This window comes from Aythya fuligula, chromosome 1, assembly GCF_009819795.1.
Source record: "Aythya fuligula isolate bAytFul2 chromosome 1, bAytFul2.pri, whole genome shotgun sequence".
NCBI classification, from domain to species: Eukaryota; Metazoa; Chordata; class Aves; order Anseriformes; family Anatidae; genus Aythya; species Aythya fuligula.
The window spans coordinates 185,941,501-185,969,179 of NC_045559.1; the positions used below are offsets into that span (position 1 = coordinate 185,941,501).

A 27,679-nucleotide genomic window follows, 5' to 3' on the forward strand; every position below is an offset into this window, starting at 1 on the left:
GTTAAGGGTGAAAAGCAAGAGGTGCAGGCAACTCAAGTCAGAGAAAGGTAACTGGTAAGGGACTAGGAAGTTTTTACTAGAAGATTTACTAGAGAAACAAAACATTAGCAGCAGAATTACTCTGAAAAATGAATGAAGAATGAATCAGCTGTCTGGCATTGCAAGGCATCACAGCTTCTATGAAAACTGGAGGAAAGCTAGCGAGGTGAGCTCTGCCACATCCCTCAGCACACGCTGTGGGACTCCTGCTGCTCTCACAGACAATCGGGACAGACAGCCCAGGATTATTGCTTTAGGGTAGGTTCGCCAGATTCCCAACCCTCATTTCCCTCCCTTAACCTGCAAAACGTTGGTGTGAGCAAGCGCTGAGCGGGACGGCAGCTGTGTGTCCCTCCGAGGCACTCAGCAGCACACTCACACCACACAGAGGACACCAAGCTGCAAAACCTCTGAGGAGCAGCTGCCCTCAGCCCTAATCCCCAGAGTACTTTGCATGTGGCCTCCTCCCCAGGGGCACAGCGCACAAGTCCCTCCTGCTCCAGCTAATCAGATAAGAACTTCTTTATTTATCCACGACATTAAGGATTAATCTCCACAGAGACTACTATATTTAGCTAAGAGTCTTAAAGGCTACTTGTTTTCTTACGGCACCGAAAAAAAAAGCCCAGCCCGGCACAAACATCTGAGGCTGCTTCCCCCACGTACGAGCACGCACCTGCGTCACCCGGACAAGAACTCACGGCTCCAGAGAGATGTGAAGATACTGGACAGCACATGAGCAATCACTGCCCCCAGCTAGAGCAGGCAAATACAAAATTCCTTCTCCCTGTTCTGCACTTAACATTTTTCTTTCCAGTGTTCCCCTTCTTTCTATTCCCCTCTTGAAAGAAAGATGATGTTTGATTGGAAACCTACAGCAAGTCCTTCCAAGTCCCCACACTTCCTTTAAAGTCCTCATTGAGCAACCTGCCCAAAGCTCTCCTCGTTCTTTTGTGGCTGATGCCAGGGCCTGAGGGCTTCCAGCAGGGATCATCATTTCTTTCCATCCCCGTACATCGCCAAGCACATTGATAACGCTTCAGTACCTGAACACAAAGCTGCATCAAGATGCTGCTGAAGCTCCTTGTACACGTGTGTGTGTGTGCACATCCCTAAGTACTGGTAGCAGAAACCCCTCAAACTTGCTCAGAATTAACCAGGCAGCCTGGCTGCCCTCCAGAGGGCAATAAACTTTCCCCAGAGTTGACCCCACCAGGTTGGAGCTGTTTGTGTAGTTTTCATAGGAATCTTTGCATGGCTCTCAGCCACAAGACTGGCACTGAATTTCCATTATCATCAGGTTTATACCCCCTTCAGCATGCATCAATGTGTTAAAGTAACACATTCGCTGCACTCTTTAGGTGTGTTGTGTCAAGTGGAAGGGAACACCTCTTTCATCTTAAAAACAATGCCCAGCACATGATGAGGCAGCACCTGAAAAATACATCCCAAAAACAGATTTTCCAACAAGGACTCTCTTCCTTCCCTTCTGAATCAATTTGCACACCGCAAACTTGGATCAGATTTGAGCTTGTTCTGAAACTGCATGCACCTCTCTTACAATAAAGATCTTCTCCATTCAGTTCGTCTTGGTTCTGAGAAATCTGAAATACCAACAATCCAACTGTCTGTCAGGTTAGCTGCAGAGAAATACTCTTTAACATTCAAAATATTATTTAATAGTTAATATCCAAAAAGAGCCATAAAAGCTGTAGAGAACAGTGTGCTGAGTGATGCCAATCATCAGTCCAACTGATGAACGAGTATTTACCATGTTTAAATAATGGTATCAGCTGGCTTTACTAAAACAGCCTTTGAACCAGAACTGCAAGTCCGTATATTCAGTTTGTATTTAGAATTGGTGTCTCTGCTCTCAATTACCTGAATTAAGTTCAAATCAGAGAAAAAATGTGCGCTAGAAGGACGGAATTTTCAGTTCTGAGTAAAAATTAATTCATTTTTCCAGGGAACAACTAAGTTTAAAATGCACAAATAAATCTGTTTAACATGCAGTTAGGCTACTAGGTTACTCAATAGTTCTATGCGAGTTCTTCCCATCATGATGGAAAAGCTTATCCTGTTACCATGTGAGGTTTTAACTCGATTAAAAAATTTAATTACAAATGCTCTGTAGGAGGCAAACATGGCCTTGCATTTTACAGTAGTGTGCTTGGTATCATTAATCTACAAAGACTCTTCCTTATAAAAATGGTGGGGGGAAAGGGGCTTATTAATACCATTGATACGTTCTGCCCTGTTCTCTCTCAGAGCCAAGGTGCTGCTTAATGTTTCCCTAAAAAAATTAACCTATCTGTAGGGAAATTAATACCTGTATACACCAGCCGAGCACTGTAACTCAGAGTTTGAATCCAGGTTGAAAAAAAAGAAAAGAAAAAGAAAAAAAAAGTGAATTAGGAAAAAACATTAGTTAGGCACAGCAGTGCTTTAATGAAGTCTGTGTTTGCAGACTCTGGCCTATGTCCCAATAAAACTGTGGCTCCTGGGATCACAGACAGCATTTAGAAGTGTTCTATTTTCATTTTCTGTTATTCAAGAAAAGGGATAATGATTAATAATAAAATCTTAGTAATCTAAGGAAAGAAAGACAGGCTCAAAAGTGAGATTTTATTCATATCTGTTACTTATTCACAACCCAAAGTATGATAAAACTGATAAAAACAGCCTAGAATGTTAGTTTACATCACTAAATTCACATTTTTATTAATTAATACTGAAAGGAAAATGACAACATAGCAGGTTCAGAAAAACAGGTTGGCTACTAAGACTGAAAAATCTACACCACCTTACCCGGTCACAACTGGTTGCTTGTTTAATGTTTATTATTTAAAAACAACAAATTACAAAATTTCAGATACACCCAGCCTCTGTGCTCATAAAATAAATCTTCTGTCATATCAAATTTCAGGAGAATGGAAAGAATTTTCTGCTGATACATTTCAACGCGTAGTAAAAGAATACTGAGTGCTCTCCCCACCTGTGCAGCAGCGTAACACTGCAGTCTGAGCCGCGCCTCGATCCGACTCATCTGGAGAACCATTTTGCAAGCCACCATGCAAGTGCGTCATTATGATCAGGACGAACCATCCCTCGTGCATTAATGAAACCATCATCAAGCTACGGCCTCTGTGGACAGGCAGACCTCAGACTCCAGTGCACAAAATAAAGCAAAAAGTCAGCTTTGTATTTAAGGCAAAGACGAGAACGGATCTAGCAAACTGAGATGAGTACCTTCAGCTGCCACTGATTAACAGGAACTGTAGTTGCAGATTGCATTATGCAGAGATTGGTTGTACTTTATAAGATAAATCTTTAACACCGACATTGAGGCAGCACGTTGCCACCCTACCAGATAAACGACCACCACAAATTGAAAAAAATATATGCAGGTTAAACAGCAATGAAATAGCCAGCAGCTCGCATGCAAACATCATGTTAGGCTGTTACATTCTCAGGACTAAAAACTGTTAATTGTGTAAACAGAGGTTAGATAATCTAAAAACTGTTAATTGTGTAAACAGAGGTTAGATAATCATCTTCCATTTCATTTTGTTTTCATTTCATATACTTCTTTTCTTTGTAATTTTTAAGAACAGACAGGGCCTTGCAGAACAAAGGTGTTTTACCAAATGTTTAGACCTGGAATTACGCTGACTTCTGTAACAAAGATTAAAATTAATCTGTTAATGAAAGAACTTTCTCCTCTTATTAATACATTTTAAAAGCCTCATTAGGCAAAGCAGCAGCCCTACTCCCAGTCCAAATGAAAAAATAACATTTTAATACTGCATTGTACTGAGAAAAAAACAACAAAAAAAAAAAAATTACTTTTAAAGAAAACAGCTGAAGCAGACTATGTCAGCAACTGTTCCAAGGGAAAGAGAAAAAGAATGCACACAGACAGCACAGTACCTAAACAGCCATTAAAACTGCTTTATCTGCCAATAACTGTTACATAAATGCGATGTACTAGGAAAGAAATACATTCAAATTAATGGTAGTTTTGAGTAAATGTGCTACAGGAAACCAAAAACAATCTGTCATGACTATACATACACAAATCAACCAACAAAACTTATTTACAAATATTTGTACCTACAAGCATAAGGACCGAGTTTAATACTTGTGAAATGTATCTGATTGCTAGATGTAGACTGGCAGAGCTCCATTCTTCAGCAATAACAGCACAACATTTCTACACTGCAACCACCACGTGGCTTCACTCAGGTCTATCCTGAAATTTTTGTGTCCAGTTGATCTGTATCATAGAACTGAAAAGCTGTCCAGGTGTTTTAACCCTCTTTTGTAATACCAACACACATTCACTACCCACCGGAGGCTTCCCAGCATTCTACCCAACAAGCAGACAGCAACCTAGGGCTATTACTGTTACAAATTTGTCCAGTTTGCTCATAATGTGTTAATTTTGGATCACGTGGAGTCATTTTTCAAAGCACACGTTTCATCATCTGCTACATTTTTAATATTAAAAAAGGTTGAGTTATATAAAATTAAATCCGTATGCAAAATACTAAGCCCAGATGTGCTTAAAAATAGACTAAGTAGGTATTTAGTTACTGTCTGCTGCATTTTAACATGGGCATAATTAGCATCTAATAAAGAGCTAAAAGTTGTGTGTTTATGGAACTCAGCACTTCACCCAGTCATACGGTTAACTGGCCTCAAAGACTAACAAGCAGACCAATTCACAAGTACCCAAGTTGTTTACATAATTAAAAGAGTAAGATGCAAAGTCAAAAAAATATATTTTATCCCTTAAGATCAGGAAAGTAAAATAAAATGCTGGTTCTGTAACAGTGCAACAACTGCAGCGTATTTTGCACGCAGCACATGATTTGCTACATTTAGTGGCACTTAAGTATTATGCGGTAAATACTGAAAGTAAGACAAGTTTCTGATCTGCATAAGCATAATCACATTATTACCAGAGTTGCTAAGCTACAGCATTCTGAATAATACCAACTCAATTTTAGCACTTCAATCACTAGCCTTAATACATGTCAACATCCTGCTTTACGTCGTGCTAAGAAAGCAACCACTGAAGCCAAGTATTTCACAAACTTGCCAGTGTGCTTAGAGCAGGTTCAATCTGACCAATCGTTCTCATCAAATTCTGAATCGTCGTCAGAATCGCTGTATTCCACGGCGATGCGTCTTGAAAGGATGGTTGCCACATCATTGCCCACGGGCTCTCGCTTTGCTTCTTGCTCACGTTGTTCTTGCACCTTTTTCAGCTGAATTCCTGTGGAGACAAATATGACGAATTTAAGCTTTCAGACTTTTCATTTCACATCATTATTGATGAGTTTTGTATGCTAGCAGTATGTTCAGGAAGAAAAACAAAAGAACTGCTGAATTAGAGGGTTTTCCCAAGCAAAGAAGAGACAAAAGACCAAAAACAAGGCAGACTGGGATCCATTCTCAGAGCCTAAGTGCTTCTAGACTTCAAAAATTGCGAACAGTATGTTAAAATTAAATATTCAAGACTGAATGTCCTTTATATCCAGTACATATCCTTTTGATCTGAAGAGGACACTTTTCACAAGTGTTTGGAAATACCATTAAGAAGTACAGCTCTGTAGCATAACCCACCAACTGGGGAACAGCCATTAGTCATGGATTAAAAATCATGAGGCTGAAAGCTGGTGTTGGATAACTCAGTTCTGAACAGATCCATGTGCTTCTAACAGAAGTTCTACCTGATAAACATAAATACCATTTTTGTTTTATTACATCCACACAAATATGAGAAGGTTTTTAACCAAGCTGAAGATCTTGGAAAATTAGGTTTTAGAAACGGATCAAAGTTGACAAATGTCAGAATGTGTGTGGGGTACCTGTTGTGGTTAACTCACTCTCTTGACGAAATTCAGCCTAACTAAGAACAGAAACCTTGAATTCAGATCACTGGAAAATAGTGAAAATTTTTGAAAAAAAAAAAAAAAAAAAAGAAAAAAAAGAAATAGCTAAGACTCACCCATCCGGATGGCAGCAAGAAGATCACTTCGCGCATCACTTATTGGTGGCTGTGCAGCGTCATGGCGCTTCGCCTCAGCAGCGGGAGGAGCATGCATGGGGGAGGAAGAGAGGGATGAAGCTGCAGCAGGAGGGCCTGGAGGGGGGGGAGGTGGGCCAGGAGGAGGAGGAGCAGTGACAACAAGCCCACTAGGAGGAGGAGGATGAGTAGCTGCGTATGTAGAGCCCGTCACCAGTCCGGAATGGGAAGGTGGCCCAGGAAGCTGAAGGGGACTCACAAACGCGGTTTGTGCTGAAGGGATCATTGGGGGGGGAGGAGGAGGGGGAGGCCCCGTAGGATTGTAATAATCCACGACCTGAGCTGGAACCATCCTGTATCAAACAAAATAAAAATCTTGAATGCATCAGAAGTTAGGATTTACAGAATCATCACCCCTTAAACTGCTCGCACCTAGCCTTACCTCAAACCAAAAATTTGAAAGGAATTTCAACTGGTGCGTTAAATATGTAAATGACCACAGGCACGTAAATTATCAAATCTTGACAATATCAAAATTTAAAGCAGAAGTAGTAGTAAAGGGCAGCCTCCTTTCAGAAGTCCACAAAAAAATTAGAATTATCTTATTACTGCTGCCTAGCTATCTATACAGCTATGTTTGTTACTCAACGTCTGCTCCATAAAAATATTACGTACAGTGTCTATGATTAACAAGGGACCAAGAAAACTGCATACTGTGCATACCACTTCCATAAAACACAACCTTGGAACAAATATTAAGAGAAAATAAGAGATGGGCATGGAGGGAAATGGAAAGTAGGAATGGCAACATTTACCCGAGAGTCTATCATGCATCTCATGTGCTTCTTTAGTCAAGTTTATCAATATAAGTATCATTCAATTAAATTGGTAAATTTAATTGATAATTTAAAGAAGCAGGGAAGAGAACAGGGAAGAGCTAAGTTATTTGTTAAAATGTCATTAACAAAGTTAAACAGAAAAAATGGGGAATTAGTATAAGTGTTATAAAGTAGGTAAAGAACTAGATACGGGAGATGAAGTAAAGTCAATGACATTCAGCAACAGATGTCAATGTCTGACAGCAGTGACACACCACCAGTGGTCATGTACCTGGGGACTAACCACAAGTATTTTTGCTAAAACTGGAAATAACAGAGAGAAAATGCAGGTTGGAGCAGTCACTCATAGCATAACTGAGTCATCTACAGCATGATATTGTCATTAATCAGGCAAATGCTATTCCGGGATGCATCAAGTGAGGTTGAAAAAGCTTGGCTGGCTTAGCTCAAACTGACACAGACGAGAACAAATACAACTTTACTGGGGTTGTGACCTGAAACTGTAAGTTACTTGAGCAAAAGGACAAAAGAAAAAATAGGTACAGACTTGTTAGAAAATAGATGGTTTCTTGCCATCAGAGAACCAGTAGCCTGGAGCAAGCCTTTCTTCAAAATGTTTTCAGGCTAAATATTTACGAAGGAGTTTGATAAATGCATAAACAGAATTACAAAGACGTCTGTGGCAGTAGGGAACTTGATTCTGTGTCTGAAGGGATCCCTGCCAGTTCTAGCATAAGCTCCTTTAAAAATCATTTCAGTGATGCAGCATAAAAATGGTCACATTAATCACATTCAGCAGTACCTTTTCCTATACTTTTCCTGGAGTTTAAAATATCCTAATTATGTTGTAACTACTTTTTACTACAAAGGAAAATTATGCCCTTTTTAAATTATACTAGGGACCTCTAACGTGTTACAAATATATTGATTTCACCACATTCAATATACAGCTAATTATTTCTGCTTTCACCCTTTCCTGACTCAATTTCAACTCATATATAAAAATTGTATCAAACTGGTTCTGTTCTCCTCAACGAAAGGTGCTCGATATTGAAGTACTTTTTTTTTTTTTTGTGCATGCCATTTGGTGTTGATGGTTATGAAAAACATGCATCCCTCTAGCTTTGTCAAGAATTCACTGGAGTAAATCAGGAGTTTTACCCATATTCTGCTGGTACCACAGGTACTGAGCTATGCTGGCCATCTGAAGGCTGGGGTGGAGGTGGAGGTGGTTGCTGAGGTCTGTTTAAAGTAGCATGTCGGGCTGTGGTAGAAGGTGGTCTGTATTCATGCTCATGGCTTTGGGATACTCCCATGTACTGTGGACCATCTCCTGTTCCATATGAAGGCATTGCTATCTGCTGATGGAGGGAATGATTCGGAGTGGCAGGATAAGAATAATCTGTAACATCAGATGCATGGGACCTAAAATTAAAGTAAATGGATGTAGAAGAACAGATTATGTAAGTGTAATGGCATTATCTGAACAGCTCACAAGAAAACCTAAAAATATAATCAGAATTATTTTTTCTTGCAGCAGGACTCCCTGATTGTCAAGCACCATTCCCATCTAAGTCCGTTGGAAAGCACAAGAACAAATGCAACGAAAAATCATGGTTCAGCTTAACAGGACTTGAAAATAAATTTAGTCTGACAAGTCAGCATAAAAGGACTAAATCTCTAAATATTTCAGCACACTAACCGCATGCACAATGCTCCCTTATAGGGGAAGACTTTAAAAATGCAAGAAAAGAAGTTATCCAGGTATTACAATTGTTTAGTAGCCACGATGAAGCACGTTGTTTTGGTCGATGACTTTGACAGTCCATTGTTTGAAGTAATGATGCTTATCAGGTTGGCTTCACATTAACAGCAGCAGCAGAAAAAGGAAAGCAATATTGCAAGCACTCACAATTATGCAGAAGAATATACTTTACCAAAGCAGAGACACCTGATTTCAAAAGTTAGAAAATGCTTTTGGTTTGCACAAATGATTTTGTTGCAAAGGCTTAGAGAAACTGGGAAACGTAAATATTAGTTGAGCAGAGAGTTCATAAAGATACAAAGTCTAGGATGCTCTGTCAAATAAGCCCAAGAGAGGGAGCAAAAGGATCTCTTCGTCCCATTACTGCACAGAGCTGTATTGTATTAGTAACAAGCAATCGTGCAGCCTGGCTTTTAGTGAACACAGTAAACTGATGCACTTATCTGTAAGACTGGAAGCAAGGTAAGCAACAAAAAGCCAGGGCTTTGAGTAAAACAAAATGACAAACCCTTTGGGCATTTTGTCCTCTTTCATGCTTCCTGCCTGCTCCATTTTCTTTGCGTCACTCATGAACTCAATGCCCATTTTCCTTCTCTCCCACTCTTCTTTTCTTGTTCTTACTTTTCTCACATTAATTTGCTGGTTTCTGTTTGGATTCAGCTTGTGTTTCTCTCTCTAAAGTACAATAAGTATAACAAATACGTTGTAAATTGCCACAGTCTGGACACTTGGACATCAACCTTTAACATGCACGTTTTACAGTCAGCAAACTAGGAGAAATAAGCCTTTTTTAACATTAAAAAACAACACAGGTAAATACAAATAAGGTTCTAAAGAAGTGTTACACACTGCTCACGCAGTAGCTGTCAGCATGAACACCTCTCTGAAATCAGTATTTCTGTATGCATCATGCCTTCCAGAGCTTAGTTCCCACAACTGAGACTATCCCAACATACAACAGGAAACCTTCTCTCCACGTTGGTACTAGTCACAAAACCTTTCATGCCCATGAAATAGATTTCAGGATTTAACCACTGATACTTGATTCACTGAAACTTAAAGTTCTTCACTTTATAAGCCCTTGAAGTTTTATAATATGCACCAATATCCAACCACACCATGAAATTTATACCCAACATGATCTTTAGAACTGTTGCTGTTAAAATCCTACAGATGGCAACTATTAGGGGTATCTGCAAATAGTCAAATACACTTTGACATTGCTGGGAGATTAGAAAAACAAATAACTCCAATGCACCTATTTAAACTCGGGAACCCCGGAAGCAAAGTGTTAAGCCCAAAAAGAGCCTTGAAACGAGTGAAAGGCAGAGCTCAGAGATAATAAAAATCCACATCTTGCATTTCACAGGGGAACATCAATGTCATCTTATCAGATCAACCTATGGAAAACACAGTCTTAATGAAATACCACAGACCAACAACCAGGAGACAACATTTTGCATTAGAAACTTCAAAAAAAAAAAAAAAAGATGGTTACATGATTTTAGAGAGAGTGGAATCTGAACACATTGAAACAGCAGAAGAAATTGTCTTTTCAATGTTTGTTTTGGTTGGAATATTATTTGTCTTCACAAAGATGGAAACATGAGGTTTACAGAGATCTAAGAAGGTTTGTTTTTGTTTGGGTTTTTATATTCTTTAGCTCAGCTGGACAGCAGATTTAAGGTATTAGTGCATAGTTTTGCAGTTGCAGCTGTTTCCTCATCCTAGCATTCAACAATTTAAACATAAATTGCCCAAGTTTTCCACTAGGTTCGGTTCATTCCTAACACTGCTGCTAGCAATTAACCTTGACAAACAGAGAAATAAAATGAGAGAATCCTTTAGTGAGAGCAGCTCAGTGAACAAACTCAGACTTCTGTACACGCCAGAAGGTAACTCCCACCGAGCTCAAAGGGAAACTCGCACAATGCAGATGAATTCTGCTGCTTCTCTCTAAGCAGAGATTTTTCTTCAGAGAAATATCACAAGCAGCAATGTTGCATCTGATTTTGCAGTTTGTCTTATAGACACACAGAACATGGATAAAGCTGAGCAGCCTATTCCCCTGTTAAAGCTTATTATTAAAGGTAAGAGTGTGCCTGATTGGGCTGATCACAGAAAAATATTCATTAAGCTATCAGCAGCGTAACCTGTGACAAGTAGCCATGAAGAAAGAGGCATTAACGTTATCTGGTTGAAGCCAATTTAAATGCTTTTGCAACTACAGCTAGTCAAGATCGAATATAAAACGTAAAGCAAACACTTATTTCATTCCAGTGCACAGCAAATTATGACAACAAAATGCTCATCTGATGCTGAGGAAGAAAAAAAATCATTAGTTACAGAGTTTATGTTAGTTATGCTTTAAAATAATTCTTGAGAAGAGCTTTAAGAAGCAGAATGTACATTTTGTCTCTTCTAACTACTCCCAGCCTGTAAAAACACCTAAATCTACTCAGTGCTTCTGAACATACAACTGTGGCATAACAAGCAGCTTTGTTGTAAACAGACCTAGTATCTGGGGACAGGGATCCCTCGGAAGATGCTCCATGGTACACACTTTGAGACAACCTGTTGTCAGGTCTAAGCTCTTTGTCATACGCCATCATATTCCACTCCTGGCGTCTGTTTCTGGCTTTTCTAACCTTTTTCACCTCACGGGTGGTGCCATCTATACGCTTTTGCTCCTGATGTTCAAACAAAAGAAATAAAGCATGCAAAGAGAGAAAAAAAGGAAAGGAAAAAAGCAGGTTAAAATGCAGTTAGAGCGCATGAAAATAAGACCAGATTTACAGATGAAGCCAAGTCTTCATAAAATGACTGAAAACGAGATTATCTCCTTAAACTATGAACCTCGTTACTAGTAAGACTGCTCTGCTTTGCCCTTCTTCTGTAGGATGCACATGCCAGTGTGATGCTGACCTACTGTTTTTCTCAGTATAGACAGGAATGTGACTTGTTTTAAAAGCCAGAGGTTTAACTTCTTCTGACATCATATGACAACTGTTTATTTAGACTGTCCTGAAGCACCTACAATTTCCTTCTGCAAGTAACTCATGTTACGTATGCTCAGGGATATTTTTGTTATTTGTTAGGGTCACAAACACCTGAGGCCCTGCATAAGTAAAGAAAAAGTAGAAACACGTTCTTCTGTCACATGCTAAGATTCTACAGGAAATGATTTCATTTTATTTTAACATGCCTTCCCTTCATGCATCTGGTAAACTACCAAAATTTCTCCTAGTTTTTCCTCATCCTTGTTTCTGATTATCATAAATAAAAATGAATTGCAGTTATCCTCTCTGTAATGTGTCAGTAAGATTCAGGCCAGTGGTATACTACAGCTTGATAGCTTCATGACAAATCAGTCAGTTTAGTTTTTGGACTTTTTCTATATCATTTCAAGCCCAGTCATCGTCAGTGGTCATCTATCAGCTCTCCTAACAGCAGGACTCAGTGGTTTCACACCTCTGCAATGTCCCCTTCACCTACCTCTAAGCTTCTCAGTTTGAATATAAGATCATACTGGTGCTTCAGCTGGAAAATAAGGAAGTTGGAACAATCCAAACAGGAACATATTTATGTGCTACTTCTTCTCTCAACATTAAAAAAAGAAACAACCCAGTGCCATTGTAAACCAGCTCTAGATCCCACATCTTAAAATAGTAGTTCATAAATAGGTTAAAGATTCTTCATCTATTTCTAATTTGGCATTAACCTTTCAGGTGCTAAAAGAAGATTTTTATGAAATCATTATGTTGGTATTTTGATAATGCACTCATACTCAATTTCATTTAGACAGGAGTTCAGAAACACACTGATATGAAAGCGTACGCTGAGTCTCTACCTCCAAAGTAAGGGACGATGGCTGGAAAGCCAAACAGTCCCACAAAAAAAAAAAAAAAAAAAAAAAAAGGAAAAATGATAGCTCACAGATGCACACTGATACTTCTCCAGCTGTCAAACAGCACCAATTAAAAGATTCTGAAATAGTTTATTTGGCATTATGCAATTAATAAATTACCAAATAAATGCTTGTCATTGTTTTGGACCTCTGGATTTTTTGTGCATGTCTATGTCCTGGGCCTGTTGATCCATGTTTGCTAGCATTAAGAATGACAGAAAAAAAACTTCTAAAGTTCAACATCTAAATGTTCCTGACAACACTTGCTCCTTCCTATACCCTGGAGGGAGTAGATTTTTTACCTGATTAATATCAGTAAAGATCAGTACCTCAGTTGTTGGTTTTTTTTGTTTGTTTGTTTGTTTATATACCTATTAACTCTTTTTCCTTCCCAAACTTTTTAGCATCAATCCATTATTTATTCAGGTTACACATCATCATCTTCTCCTTTAATACCATTTCTTCATATTGAAATTTCCCAATACAGGAATCAGAGCACAAGGGAGATAGAATCAGTCATGCTTTATTTTAAATATATGAAGTTTTTTCTAATCCCCATGTCTGAATATATGCTTACAAAATGCTTTACATCTGTCTTTTTCATTTGATCACTGCAAAATTTAATTTGCAATCTTTTATCCTGGTTCATTTATTTAGAATTTGTTACCAATTCATAACACTGGAGAAGTAAAAGCAAACCTCTAGGTTAATTGAAAACTTCCTTTAGTTATTTCTCCTCACAGAACTGTAACTCCATCCTCTGAGGGTCGCTACTATGCATTTCTTTTAAGTTTCTGGTATAAGTATCAGCCTTTTCAACCATCTACAATGCTCCTTGGAAGATAATCATTTTGATACAAATCAGGAATGCTTACATGACTGCTTACACATGATTACCCTTTTTAAAAAAGGAGCAAACTTTTAATAGATCACTATGTATGTATTTACCTTTTTCATAAAATTGTGTGCATAAGTAAATAAATACTTAGTCTTGTAAATACGGAATAGTTTAATTTTACTGGCTCATACTTCAGTTGGATAGGTTGTTCCAAATGTAGGTATGCTAATGAATGAATATGCTGGAACCCTTTTTACTCAAACAGTAGTAGACCCTACTTGTATTGATTTTTAGAGTACTGTATAAAGACATTTATTTTCATTAAAACATTTAATTTCTTCCCAAATGGTGGGGCAGGCCAATTATTTGCAGCAGACAAAACCAAATACACCTCTAGTAGAGCAGCTTTCTGTTGTTCCAGGAAAAGAAATATATACGTTCTTATATTTTGGACTAGAACAATGGTGACAGCTCTAGTTTTAACACACAGAGCAAGGACAGAGTTCTAGGGGAGCTGAAGCCTTTAAAATAACTATAATTAGAAACATTTTTTTTAGGAAAGTTAAGCATTGTTAAGAGTTACTCCCTTTTAATTGAATGTAGTAGAAGCTTTGGTAGACAAATGGATGCTGCAGGTTAAACCAGAAAGGAGGTACAAGATTTATCTGTTGGCAGGAAGTGATTTCAGCCACACAACAAGTGTGTTAGTGCCCTCAAAGTAACTTTAAGTTTCATATTTGCATCAAGTGTTAGCAAATGGTATTTCAAGCATTGTTATAAAGAATAACCACTGATAACTAAAAGGAGCTTCATCAAGTATTTTCATTACTTTCAAAACAAAAAAAGAATGGAAGCATGAGCCCAGTGTATTTTCCTGACTTCGGAAATTTAGAGGATTCTACACCAAACTCAAGTCATCAAGAATTTTCAAATTGCAAGCATATAAACCCTCAAATTTAAAGATTTTTAATTATTTAAATAACTAACCACTCCTTGTGAAAATATGGGGAACAATAAAAAGCAAGGTAGAACAACTCACATTTAGTTAACCAGCAATTAATAACCGGTCTGCAGACATTTGGTTCTGAATATTACTGCTAGCCATAAGTCAAAACTAACCTCATTGAACTCTCCTACACACTGACCTACTGAAAGCTTGGAAGTTAAAAAATGGGCAGTATACCACAGATTTTCAACTTAAAAAGAATTAATCACAGTTTCCTTTGGAGAAAACATTTATGTGAAAGAGTCAAAGCAAAGAAAGTCTGTTAGAATTCTCCACAGTTAAACAAGAAATGTGATATTTCAAGGCAGGAAAATGAAATGCCTCATAAACCTGCCACAGCAACTCAAGCATTTAAGACAAATTACCACAATAATATTGGAAAACAAATCCTCTGGTGTGATGCCTATTCTTCACTGACCCCACGAAAAGTTGAGGTTAAAAACCAGCTATATTTGGTCATCTGAAAAGGACAGCATTTGGATGCTTAGTTTATAATATCCTAACCTATACATATCTATTTCTTTTGCACACAGTTTATCAACAGCTTTTATATTTTGTGCTTCTGTAAAATGCACATTGTTTGCGGAAGTGTCAGTTCATAGATTCAAAACACAACTTTAGCCGCAAAATGTCAGTAGATACCCTGGATTCATTCCCACTCACTGCTATTGTAGGGCCAAGAACAAAAGAAAAGGCCAGTCTTAATCAACCTGTGAAGCTGACACTGTCTGAGGGACATCTCACCCAAACCCTGCAGCTCCACAAAGATTCAGATAATGATATGCTTATTTGCACACCAACTTTTGGAAAGCTGGTTTCTACCTGTTAAAGTCACACCTATTTATGCAGGTCTAAATCTGTGTGTTGCTTTCTTCTTAGCTGTCTTGTTATACGTGTAAAAAAAATCCAAACAGCACTTCAGGTAGAACTTATAGCCATATATCACAAAAACACCTTGATAATCCTATAACTGAACACATTTTGCATCTTGGTTGTAGACTGTGATACAGCAATTAAAATCTACCAAAAACATACCATGGGTGGAAGCAAGTGAGATGTATTACGCAAAGTAGTCTGGAAGCAAGTCTCTAAAGGGTTCTGTAAAAATGTCTCTAAAGCTATCAAAGTGTTTTCAAATGAAATTAGTTAAAGCTTAAAAAACACTATTGTAATTTTCCCCTTTTTAGTTTCAAATCAGAATGAAAAATTTAGCAGTTAATAGTTTCTTTTTATCCCCTTCTCTAGTGACAAGCTCTAAATTTGAAGGGGAAAAAAGGCTGGGAGGAAAAAAAAAAAAATCAAAGATTCAAATTACCCCTATGTATTTTTTTCTACACAGAAATACTGAATTAAATTTAAAGACAGCTGAACTGGAAAACAGAAGCTGCTGTAATTGTTTCCCATCTTTCTATCAACTCTACAGCTTATCATGCTAAGGATAGAGTAGGATTATAACCCTGCATATACAGTTGTTTACAATTATACACACAACCAAGTGAAAATTTTCCAATACTACACTTCAGACAGTATCTCGTACTGAAAATGTTTTCTTAGCTTTTTCAACTATATTTAATACTTTGATCCTGAGATACCTGTCAAAACAGTAAACATTTTTTAACTCATTCTCCTAACAGGAAGATCTTTATTTTTTTCCCAAAACTTTTAGAATCACAAATTGACCAACTGTTTTAGTTAAAGCAAGTCTTCATCTACAATGTCTGTGTGCGTATATATATGTCCTGAAAACTAAGTAACTTCTCTCTATTTCCTCTGAACAGTCTTTCCACCTTGTTTGGACTCCTCTCAATTCAAATCCCTTATCTCTCACTGAACCCATCTAGAAGGGCACCTGCTGCTGGATAAGATAGGCAGTCATTGCCTCATCAAACTTCCCTTCTTCACTTTTTTTTTTTTTTTTTTTAGAATTATCTTCAAAAGTCTTATTATGGTTCTCAGATTTGATCAAAAAATTGACAGCAAAGAAGCTGCAGCAGTAGCAACTTCTTCATTCAAAACTAAAAACCATTAAAAGAAGAAATCTTGATTGCTTCAAACTGCACATTTTGGATCAAACTGCTGAAAAGAGTCCAGGACTGAAGACATCTGTCTATGAAAAAGCCTTTTTGTTGTTTTCAAATTTTTCGGAAGTGAACAACATTATGAGTGAGTCTTCTCTTGTTGCTAAACCAGAGATTTTTGCTGTGTATTAACATCTTGCTGACTTGTTATGCACAGAAAAGTGAAGAGTCACTATAATGGAATTAAAAATGAATATGCACTTCTGAATAAGCCCATGTTTTGCTAGAGCAGTTGCTGCTGCTGGATAAAGAACTAAGAAAAATGAAACTGTAATTCTAATTCCTTCCCCCCACCACCTAAATCACAGGGTCTTTTTTTGTGAAGCACAACAGGGCTACTTCACTGAGTATTAATAAGCAGATACTGGCAAAGGATTAAAGGAAGTATGTTGGAAGATAACTATAGTTCTCCTAGCATTCAATTTGCCAACTTAAAACAGACATGAGCTATAAAAACTGAACCAACTCAGAGTCCACAGCCACGTATTACAGTGGAACAGTCTTTCCACACACACAAACTATGCCCTATCAACTTTTATGCCTGGACAAGTGTACACAGAATTTTAATAGGTGATTTTTTTCTATTTTGTTTCTGCTGTTACCTTTTGTCTCCTCTTTTCTTTTCGCTTATCTTCTGTATCTTGTAACATTTTTTCTTTCCAAAGATCGAAAAAATAGGAAGGATCTGTATAGAACTTCAATCCATCTTTCTTATCATCCCTGAAAATACAGTAGAATAAAAGCTAAGAAAATATCAAGCAGCATTTTTAAACTAGCAAAACGTACCTTCAAAGATCATCCAAACTGATTTTTTTTTCCATCATAAAAATGACAGCATGCCAAGTGCACAAAGTGCCACTCTTTGTAATTACAGCTTGCAATTGGCTTAATTCATGCCAAGAATTTCAAGGAAAAGGGCTGGAATGAACAGCGTTTCAGGAGGCATGCTCCCAGGCAGGAGCTGACTGCTGGAGTGAACTACCCTGGCGCTACAAGAATATCCGTGCCAAAACAGGATGCACAGGGGACAGAGGAGCATATGTTATGAATGGAAATCAACTGACTCAAAAGAAACAGAAAAGAGGAATTTGGCTCAAAATCCAGACAGGCTTTCGGATCCAAATTTAGGAACAAGGTAAGTCTGAGTACCTTCACCCTTATGACAGGAAGCACTCATTTTCGCTACTCTGAATTTGGAAAAGGGCTAGGAGAGGGGTGACAACTGAAGTTCTGCCACAGTTCTACCAAACTGTTCCAGGAGGATTTGAGACAGAGCTGATTTGGGCTTGGTAGCTCCAAACGGCAGCAGAAGCCATGGTCACACAGACTAAGAGGTCACAGAAAGGGTATGCTATCAAATCCTAATTTGAGGTGGCCTGGAAATACGGAAACTTCTGACATCCTACATGCTTGAGAAGGAATAGGTGTGTGTGTGTGGGGGGGTCAACATGACGGAGCAACTGGCACGGCCTAAACAGCATGTAACAGTGATGCCAGTCTAGCTTCCTAAACTGGTGCACTGCAGAGTCTGTAAACTCTGGCTGAGGCAAATAAAAATAATTTAAATTCAGTAGGTGTAAGACTTACTAAGAAATAAAAGTCAAGTAAGTTTCACTAACACATCCCTAATATAAAAGGAATAACACAATAAAGCTCACTGACAGTATCATCCAGATACATATTGGACCATAACTGTACCAAACACTTGATGGATAAACAACTCACTGGGTGACTGTAAATAACAGAACAATTGTCCACAGCAGTGGAAAAAACTGTACTTCAGCTGTAAGTCTAACAATTTTACCTCCCAAGCAAAAGCTGTAAAAAAAAAATAAAATAAAAAAAATACACTGCAAGTGTTCTACAACATTCCTAAAAAAAATCCAGTAAGTTAACTGCAGACTGAGTAGCTGCTTTATTACAGATAAACTCACCAATCTGGTGATCCAGTACTTTTCAAATGTTAAAGGACACAGTAAAAGCATGGTGCCTACAACCCTTCAGACAGATGATACTGACTTCATGAGCAGCTATAAACTTAAAGGAAACGGGAAGTGAAATAAATCCTGCTTGCTGATTTCTTCACTAGTCTGTAAACAGGAGAAAGGTAGAGACGGTGCACATGCACATATGTCTATGTTGGGAGGGAAGAGAAAGCAAAAGCTGAAAATCCTGATTTCTAGATAAATAAACCAAAGAAATCATTATTCATTGTATTATTATTTTCTTTTAACTTTTTAAGTGATGAATGGCACTTGCTCTCTGATCCCATGATGCCATGTAACACTGCTATGCTGAAATACGATGATTTTTGTCAGGTACAGCCTATGACTTTCAGTGTGGTAACAGCAATTTTTTGTTTTCATGAACATGGAAGTCCTCAACAACATATCTCAATAACCAACAAAGATTTTCTCTTTGGCTGTCATTGTTCTCTATATAAAAAGCAGAAGAACGGAAGCACTGAATGTTTGCATACCTATAAGGCGAAAGAATATTCAGAGGAGGCGGTTTGTCACTCTGATTATAAATATCAGCCACTGGGTTAGGAATGCTGTTCTTTGAAACTACCTGCTGATCTTGAATTGTTGAACTTTTGAAAGCTTTTTTCATGTTGATATCCTGTAAAGATACTGTTACAAACAGAAATACATTTATCATGTCTGAAATTAAGTGAAAATTAATTTTAAATATCCATAAAAATAATAATAATATAATAATAATATCTATTTAAAATATCTGTAGCAAACTGTAGAAGGAAAACAAAGTTTTGTTTTTACTTTCAAGGATAATCATGATATTTAAGTACAAGGGCACATAAGAATTGTCATCCCTCTTGGTCCAGAATTTCACTTAAAATAACAGGAACACAAACTGTTTGTCTTGGAAGTTGTGACAGGAATCCTGTCTCGTGCAGCTGCGCAATTATTTCCCCTTTTAACAAGTTTAACCTGGGTTTCTAGTAGTAGAAAGACTGGCTTCAACCATGGAACAAAGTTTGATATTCTTCTTTCACAGCATGTTTTATAGTTACATCTGGTATCCATCCATATTCAATCCCGTTCTATGGTTACTAAATTACAGCCTCTGCAATTCCTGTGAGAGAGCTCCGTATCTTTTACGATCTTTCAATTCCCAATCTTTCCATATAATTGATCATCCTTCAATCTAAAGTCTTCTTCATCTCTCTACAGAAAGGAATAGATATCTTCTTCATACAGACCAATAATATACTTTTATTCCATCTTTTCTGGCACACAATTCTGGGGAAAATAATACTAGCCTTTTCCTTGATTTGTTGAATGAAAGATATAAGTTGCTGTCACTTTTGGATAGACTTTCATTCTTACTATGTATTTCTTTCTTTCTCTTTTCTTACTATGTATTTCTTGTTCTTTCATTCTTACTGCATATTTCATTTACTAGATATTTCCCTGAGATGGAATGTCCAACACCAGAAAGATCCAGATAATGCCAATCACGATTTAACAGCGATAGTACACTCTCCGTGTTATCTTCTATTCTTAGGCAACACAAAATACTGATGGATTGGTGGTTTGTTTTTGTTTTGACTACAGTCAAACAGAGAACTGAAGTCTTCACTGGCTTGCCTACAATGACACTAACCATTTTTTGAATGGATTGTATATAATACATACAAGCATATGTATGTATATATAGCTTATTAACATAAAAGATGATTAGCATTAAATATAAACTGATGGCAGTTTCATGTAAAATCCGATTACAATCTCAGTCCATTCACTAGTTTCCCCTTCCAACAGACTCTTAATAACTTCAAACTCTGGAAACTAATGAGAAGATGCTACAGAAAGTAAACAAAGGTGCTCAAACAAGAAAAAAAAAAACAACACCTCCAACAAGGACAGTGTTCCCAAAAATCATGTACTTGAAAGTCATGAAAACAGACAACATCCATCTCAGCATGGAATAAGTTCCCTCTATGAATATCATCTACTTTGCTCGTATTACCACAACATGCCTCAAAATCTAAGCTGAAAAGTGACTCTGTAAGCTTAGCTTATGTTCCACGTAGCTCATGACCTCTCTAGACAAAGAGAGGTGCCAGCATGAACTGTGATACTCTGCCAGTTAACAATTTTTATAACAGAAAAAAACGTACATCTTGTAAGAGTTTCTACTCACCAGCTAGCTAGAAATGGAGGGCTAAATATACTGTTAAATACCAATAGTACCATTTAATATTGGCATAAATAGCAATACTAAATATATAAGCTGTATAAATAGTAGTATTAAATATATTAGAAGTAGTATTTGCTACCAAGTAAGAATTAAACTATTGTCCTGATGTAACATAAATGTCAAGATTTTTTATTTTTCTGGAAGACAGAAGAAATTACTTGAACAGGACACACATGCAATGGCTGGCTCAGACAGGTAAACTAAGCATGTCAGGAAACATGCACATTACAGCTTTTAGGCCTAGACAGAGAAATATGTTCTACTTACCTCAGTGAAGTAAGTGCTTTCAAACAATGAAATGGCATTACCTAAATTCTTCATTTTTGCTCTATTTATGATGTAAGTGACCAAACACATAAGCAAGTGAGGACACAACAGCAGAAACTACTGTTTCTAGTGACTAGAACCCCCTAGAGAATTTCAGCTGGTCAGGGCAAACATGTAATGACCCATTTTAGAAAGGAGTGTTATTAAGATCTTAGGTAACTAATCAGCGATCCTGAACAGACAATAGTAATTAGTTTGTCACAGCTCTATCTTGAAACAAATAGGTCTTACTGTCTCAAACTTCTCCCAATTTACCGATTTGTTTCCAGTATGATTATTCACTTATGATTTATTATATTCACAGGCTAAAAGTCCTCCCTGAGAAAAAGGCAGGCTAATGGCTCCATTACTACAGGGGCTCTTCAAGTAATGCTAAGTCAAAAATGAAGACAGCTATACAGCTGAAGAATTCCCTCCCCCTTCCACCTCCCTGCTAACATGATTTTTCCCAGCTTGTCTTACTAAGAAAAGATGAAATATCAGTTCAGGATTACTTTGAAAAGAGAGAGATTGTTGTGTAATTAAATACCGTGGACTTGTCAACATCACTTCTGGCTCAACGCTTTCATGCAATTACCTACCCTCTTCTACTGTTGAATCCAGCTGGGTAACTTTGACAGCAAGGCGATCAATTCTGTCTTGAAGGGAATTTGCTCTGATGTAGAAGCTGTTAGCCTCATTAAACAATTCACCAAATATGTCTTCAGCATGTTTGCCTGTGTGTAAGAAAAGAGACAGGAAAACCCCTTTGCTAGAGACTTATAAAACGTAAGACAAATGGCTTTAATATCCTGCAGTTATAATAAAACAGTATGTGTAGAATTATGACAGCACAGTTCTTTAGTTCAGCAAAGTTTGGGACAATAGATTTGAACAAAATCTCAAAATATACCCCAATTGCTACCTGAAGTCTGTTCTCCTGGACGCCCTGGTTGGTTATCTGAAAGAATGAAACAAACGTACAACCCCCACACACAGGGGGGCTGCCACATTCATACAACTGATAATTAAGACCTACCTCCAGAATGAAAAGGAAGAGCCTAAGTTTGTAAAAGCTGAAGAAAATTTGGAGAACTAAGATCTAGTAATCCACAGTTATTGAGATTTATTTCATTATATGCATGAGCACAAGCCAACATCAAAATGAAGGCAAAGTGCCATATGTAACACCAACCACTTCTTGGTCCAGAGGTCCTTGTGCTTGCCCATTCCTTCCCTACTCCTACCTCCTCCCAAAGAATGTATTCATCATGATGGTTAAAAAAAACACTTCCTATTCTAAAATAAGTGAATATTTGCTCTTGTCAGTTAAAAACAAAAAACAAAAACAAACAACCAGCAACATGGTAAATTAATATTGGAACATGCTGGTCAGATTAACATGATCCTCTAACTTAAGAAGAAAACAATACTTCGTTAGGGTTTTCCATACTACCAGCTTTTTAATCAGACTTTTAACAATACAAACGAGCAGAAAAACTACCCTAAGTTACAAGTATACGTCTTGCAACTTAAGAGCTGGTTTTGGTACTGTAAGATTTCATTTAAAAACCATCAAGTGCATCTCAATGTACAGGCAACCTAAATAACTAAAAAAACACCACCAAAGGACTACGTAGTCTGTCCTTTTAAGGCTTCCTCCACCCACAGAAATAGTTGAGTTGAAATGTAGTCACGAAGTTGCCTCACCAAATCCCTGCTCTCAAAAGGTTTTAACATCAACTAACAGAAGTGCCTCTCTCTAGCACTTCCACTGATAATCACCATACAGCCACATGTTCGATTGCTCACAAAAATAAATTTCCAAGCATTGTGAGATATGTCTGGAGGTCACGATTTCCAAAATAATTGAAACCATAATACCTCTAGTCAAGTTCTGCAGTGATTACATGGAATGTCATCTTGCCACACCACCTTATAAAATCTCTAGTGGAGACATGACACCATCTAAATTGATTACAATTGATTTTCACACACACTGCACAAAAAGGTGGGCACTAACACTTTGAACGTGCTGCCCCAAAGCTATCTTTTGTCTGCAATCAAAACACGCAGTGCTGTACCAGAAGAAGAAATCAAACAATGATGCTGGCTTGTCTGAGGTCCAGAAACCCAGCTGTGTTTATTACTTTGGCTACCTCCATTTCACAGATTCGAATCCTGAAAGTGCAGCATTCCTTTCCATTCCTTGCTCCACAGCACACGGACACTGAAGAACACATTCCAGTTAAGATTTACAGATTTAAAGGCCTATGATTTTTCTTACCATGAACGTACGCGAGCAACGACAGAAGGTGAGCCATCTCATCACCTGGCATTCAGGTGTCAGTTATAAAGGACACCAGAAGAGAGATGACACCAGAAGAGAGATGACATCAGCACTGCCCCAGGTGAGCTGGTGCTGCCCTAATGCTCTCCTTGGGTCCTAGAGAAGGACCAGAGTCCCACAGAGCTAGCTGGCACTTTGTAAGCTGGAATTCACCCAGGATGCGTCCACTTCATCATAACAGGGAGCAGAAAACAGTGATTCCATCCACCCATTTGTAACCAGGTTAATTAACATTAGCAGAGCACTCTCCATTTTTCTGTCTTTTTGGTGTGTAAATAAGCTGAAGTAGTAGGCTGTTACTGACCAGGCCTTGATAATCACCCAACTCCTCACAGGACCTAGATCAGCGTAAGCAATGCCAAAATAACCAGCTTCATAACTCCATCCAGCTTAGCAGTGAAGAACAGTCACACAAAGCAGGACACGATGTACTCGGGCCTGTGTGCAAAACAGCCAAATTCTGAGCCAACAACCTGAAGAAAATACTAGGAAACAACTGGGTGGGCACTGCTCCTTCCACGGAAGAAAATGTTTTTCAACTCCCCACAGATGACACGTTGTACAATCATATGTTATGTTTTTTATATGTTGTACAATCAGCCTTGCACGTGGCTCAAAGAAAGGAGCTCTGTACTGGCTATGGTTTTTGTCCATCTAGAAACAAGACTTCAGCCTCAGAGGTAGTATGCGTATCAGTAGAGAAGCCAAAGATAAAAACAAGAAATATTTAAAGACTCACGGAAAGGAAAGAAGCCAGGAAGTGATAACGTAACTTGGAAGAAGTATGTTAATGTACAGGCTGAAATCTAATTTTAAAATGCTCGATACAGGGTAATATTCACTCTTCAAAGTTAATCAGATGTAATTATTTCTTCCCCATATATCCACATAAGCTCAAGTCGGTAACAAAACCATGGTGCAACAGACCCTGTTGCAGAGTCCAGCTTTTTCATTGACTAGAGTCCTGCTGCCTCCAGATCTATCTCCACTGCCAAAAGTTCGGGACTATTTGCATAGGCAGTTTCTTCAAAGCCTTCACTCTGTGCACTTACCAGGTAAAGCAAACATAATGCTTAAAAGTACAGGCTGCAAATGCTCCCAGTCCTCCCACACAGCAGATTCTCTCCCCCAAGAGGAGGTGACTCCCCTAGGCAAGCTTTTGCCTTACATAAAAGTGCAGAGTTTCATGCAGAACTCTGCTCACTCTGCCTGTGCTCCAAGCCAGCTGGCTGCAAACAAACCCAAATCTGAAGAAAAAAAAAAAAAAAAAAAAAAAAAAAAAAAAAAGCTCCACTGAGAGCACATTCCCTTTGGATGGGAACTTATTCATGTCTCCTGAAAAGAGCAGAAGCAAGCCAAATTTGTACACAACAGCACAGATCTGCCAGCTTTTACAATCCACAGCGGACTCAGTACAACACTAAAACGCAGCACGGCTGCGAGATGGACCTGTACTCACTCTCTTCCTGTTCTTCAAGCTGTGGGAACACCAACAAGCTCTGATACCATCAGTGGCACATACTACCTTAGCTCAAGCACAACGTTTTTCTGCAATTGTTTTCTTGTTCCCAGTTGGCTTGAAACAGGCAAAACAAGTGCAGTCTGCTAAAAGACCTCTGCAAACATGATGGATTTTACTGTTAGACCATGGATAAGCCTGGTTGTAGACCTCACTCGTTAAAAAAAAATAATTCATCTGTTAAAACAAACAACGCATCATTATCTGCATAGATCTTTAACTTGACACGAATAAAGTACATTAGGGTTGTCTGAAGAGACTTCTGATAACCTGAGAAATCTCCTAAATGAAAACAGCATGGCATGAATTGTTCCTCAGCAGTAGTCATAAGAGGATCTGAAAACAGAAATTAACATTAACTAATTAATATTAGCCCCGAGACCAAATCTGGAGAAGTGAAAACTAGACATTTCTAGCAAGATTTAACAAGCCGGAGAAGTGGAAGGTACTACCCACACTCTGGCCATCATTGTGTAGCACCAAAACAAGGTCAGATATCCTTGAATGTCACCAGGAGGCATCAGCCTTTCTTCTCAATCTTCTGAAACTAAAGGATGTTGATACTGAGAAACTGCCTAATAAAATGGTAAGTGAAACTCAGTGGCAGTAAATGCAAATGCGCTTTAACTATAAATAACTTTAGACTCTAAATCAGCAGCTACTGCTCAAAAAAGATCTGACAATTACTTAGAGACTTTTCTAAAAGCATCAGCTCAAAGTTTAGCAGGGAAAAAAAAAATTAAAAACTTCTAGGGAACTTATGAGAAAAGGTCACTGTGACACTCTTTGGAATATGATGGGGCTCCTCATTTAAAAAAAAATCTAACTTTGATATACAAGGCAGAAATAACCACCATCAAAATTACAAAAAAAGGTTTCTAATCCAAAAAAAAAAAGTGTTAACAGATCAGGACATTCCAACTTCTAAAAGATATCACTAGTAGGACGCGATAATGATTTATAAAATCACAGCTAATACAGAAGTATGTGGGAGGTAATCACTTTCCATTATTTTTTGTAGGTATCAAAAAGAAATGGAACAATTTCTATTGTGGGACATTTTGCCATAGGTCACCGTGCGTGAAAGAAGAACAATCCTATTTGAGCACATCTAAACAATTCCACAGATGACAGGTTTACAAATGCTTGTTACGTAGGATGATTCAGATAGACCTCCAGCTTAGAAAAATCCCTCATCACTGACTACTGGGAAGTGGAACATGATGTGTTTCTTGTACTCTTTCCCTAATCATAGGCTATTTGCTATCATCGCAAATTGAACACCGGGCTAGTGGGACCCACAGTCTAACCACGGGGACTTTCTAATGCTCTTAAACGGTTTACATTTACAAAGTAAAAAACTGATGAAGTGATCATTTCTTTTCTAGGACCAGAATTATCGACACAAACAACAGCTGCTGACTGTTAAACACTCTCTGAAGAAGTCTGTCTTCTCATTAAGAAGTATTATTCTTCTGGCACGCACTCCAGACATGCTTCTAGAATTGCTAGCTGTAGGGTCAACTGATGGGTGCACAGTGCAGGCTCTTCTCTGTGGAGATAATGCTAAGGGTAGTCTGCAGGTTTGTTATGGCGAATTCTATTCTTCTGATGCATGTTTTTTATTCTGTTCATATTAATCCTTCACACACAAAGAGAAGTCTTAAGAAAGAACACTTTAAACTGAAAGTTCAGTCAAATGTCATTTAATGACAAGAAGCAGAAGACTTGGCTGCCTTCATCTCATACAACTGAAGGCCAAGAACAACTCAAGTGCTAGCTTTGTTTCCTGCATCAAATGCTTACACTTTAAAAACAGATCACTAGTTTACTATCCATAGTTGTTGTTGTTTTTTTTTTTTTTCCCTTAAAAAAAAATTAAAAAACCTAGAGAGGGTCTGCTTGTACAAAACTGAAAATTCATGAGAGCATAAAAGCAATGAAGTAGCATTTTATTATTGTAAGTAACAGTGTCCTGTATCGTAGTTTTGCTATTTAAAACAAGCTATCTTACAGACTTCCATTTATTCAGTTTTTCCATCAGCAATCAAAAGCTTGCAGGAAGATACAGATACTTACTTAAGCTGCTTAGCTGGCGGATGATAGCAGCGAGGGTACTATTCGTTACACATTCCAGTTCGCTAGTTATTCCCTCTGGCAGAGCTCCTCGGCAGAGATGCCTTGGTTCAATATTCCTTTTCACCAAAGGCATGGCTCAACCTGGAATTTACACACACAAAAAAAAGATAGTGTATTTACAACAATGGAAATATGAGCTAGGAATTTACATAGCACGCATCCAGTGTTCTTCTGCAAAACTTAATCTTTCTTTTAAAGCACTTACTTCAGTCTTAAGATATTGCCGTAAGATACTGTGCCATTCCTACAGAGACACGGGAGTCACGTACTCGAGCCAGAACATGATGAGAGGTGTGCAGGTACACACAGAGGATGCAGTCAACAGAGATAACCTGCACAAAACCTAACGCCAGCATCCTGTTTATTGCACACAGAGACCTGTGTCACAGCGTACAAATGCTTCGTGGAATCACTGGACTTCAGAGCACATTTGCATTTATTAAAAAGGGGCAGTTCCCCCAGGACTCACAGGAATGGATGCTGTCTGCAGCGAGCCGGGTCACTGCCTTGGCACAGAGCACTTGCCCAGCAGGCCCCAGGCTGACCATCCACGCTTTACAGCCCCGTAACTGCGTCAGATGCTGACCAAACCTTGCTCCGACAGGTTTTCAATCAAAATGATAAACTCATCTGAC

General features: G+C 38.2%; 1 protein-coding gene across 2 annotated transcripts in view; it reads right to left on the minus strand.

The window, feature by feature from the left end:
* Window positions 1-3,885: 3,885 nt before the first annotated feature.
* WASF3 (WASP family member 3) overlaps window positions 3,886-27,679 on the minus strand; it is a 63,721-nt gene continuing 39,927 nt past the window's right edge. Inside the window, exons 3-10 of one of the 2 annotated variants that reach the window (XM_032195839.1) lie at window positions 26,985-27,125; window positions 21,639-21,773; window positions 18,986-19,139; window positions 17,109-17,226; window positions 9,186-9,352; window positions 8,074-8,337; window positions 6,056-6,426; window positions 3,886-5,320 (exon numbers count right to left, since the gene is read on the minus strand). In XM_032195839.1, coding sequence (XP_032051730.1) covers window positions 5,163-5,320; window positions 6,056-6,426; window positions 8,074-8,337; window positions 9,186-9,352; window positions 17,109-17,226; window positions 18,986-19,139; window positions 21,639-21,773; window positions 26,985-27,117 — 1,500 coding nt within the window. In that variant the 5' untranslated portion in view covers window positions 27,118-27,125 and the 3' untranslated portion in view covers window positions 3,886-5,162. Of the gene's footprint in view, window positions 5,321-6,055; window positions 6,427-8,073; window positions 8,338-9,185; window positions 9,353-11,191; window positions 11,368-17,108; window positions 17,227-18,985; window positions 19,140-21,638; window positions 21,774-26,984; window positions 27,126-27,679 lie in introns of both variants that reach the window. The other variant, XM_032195831.1, reaches the window with a different exon arrangement.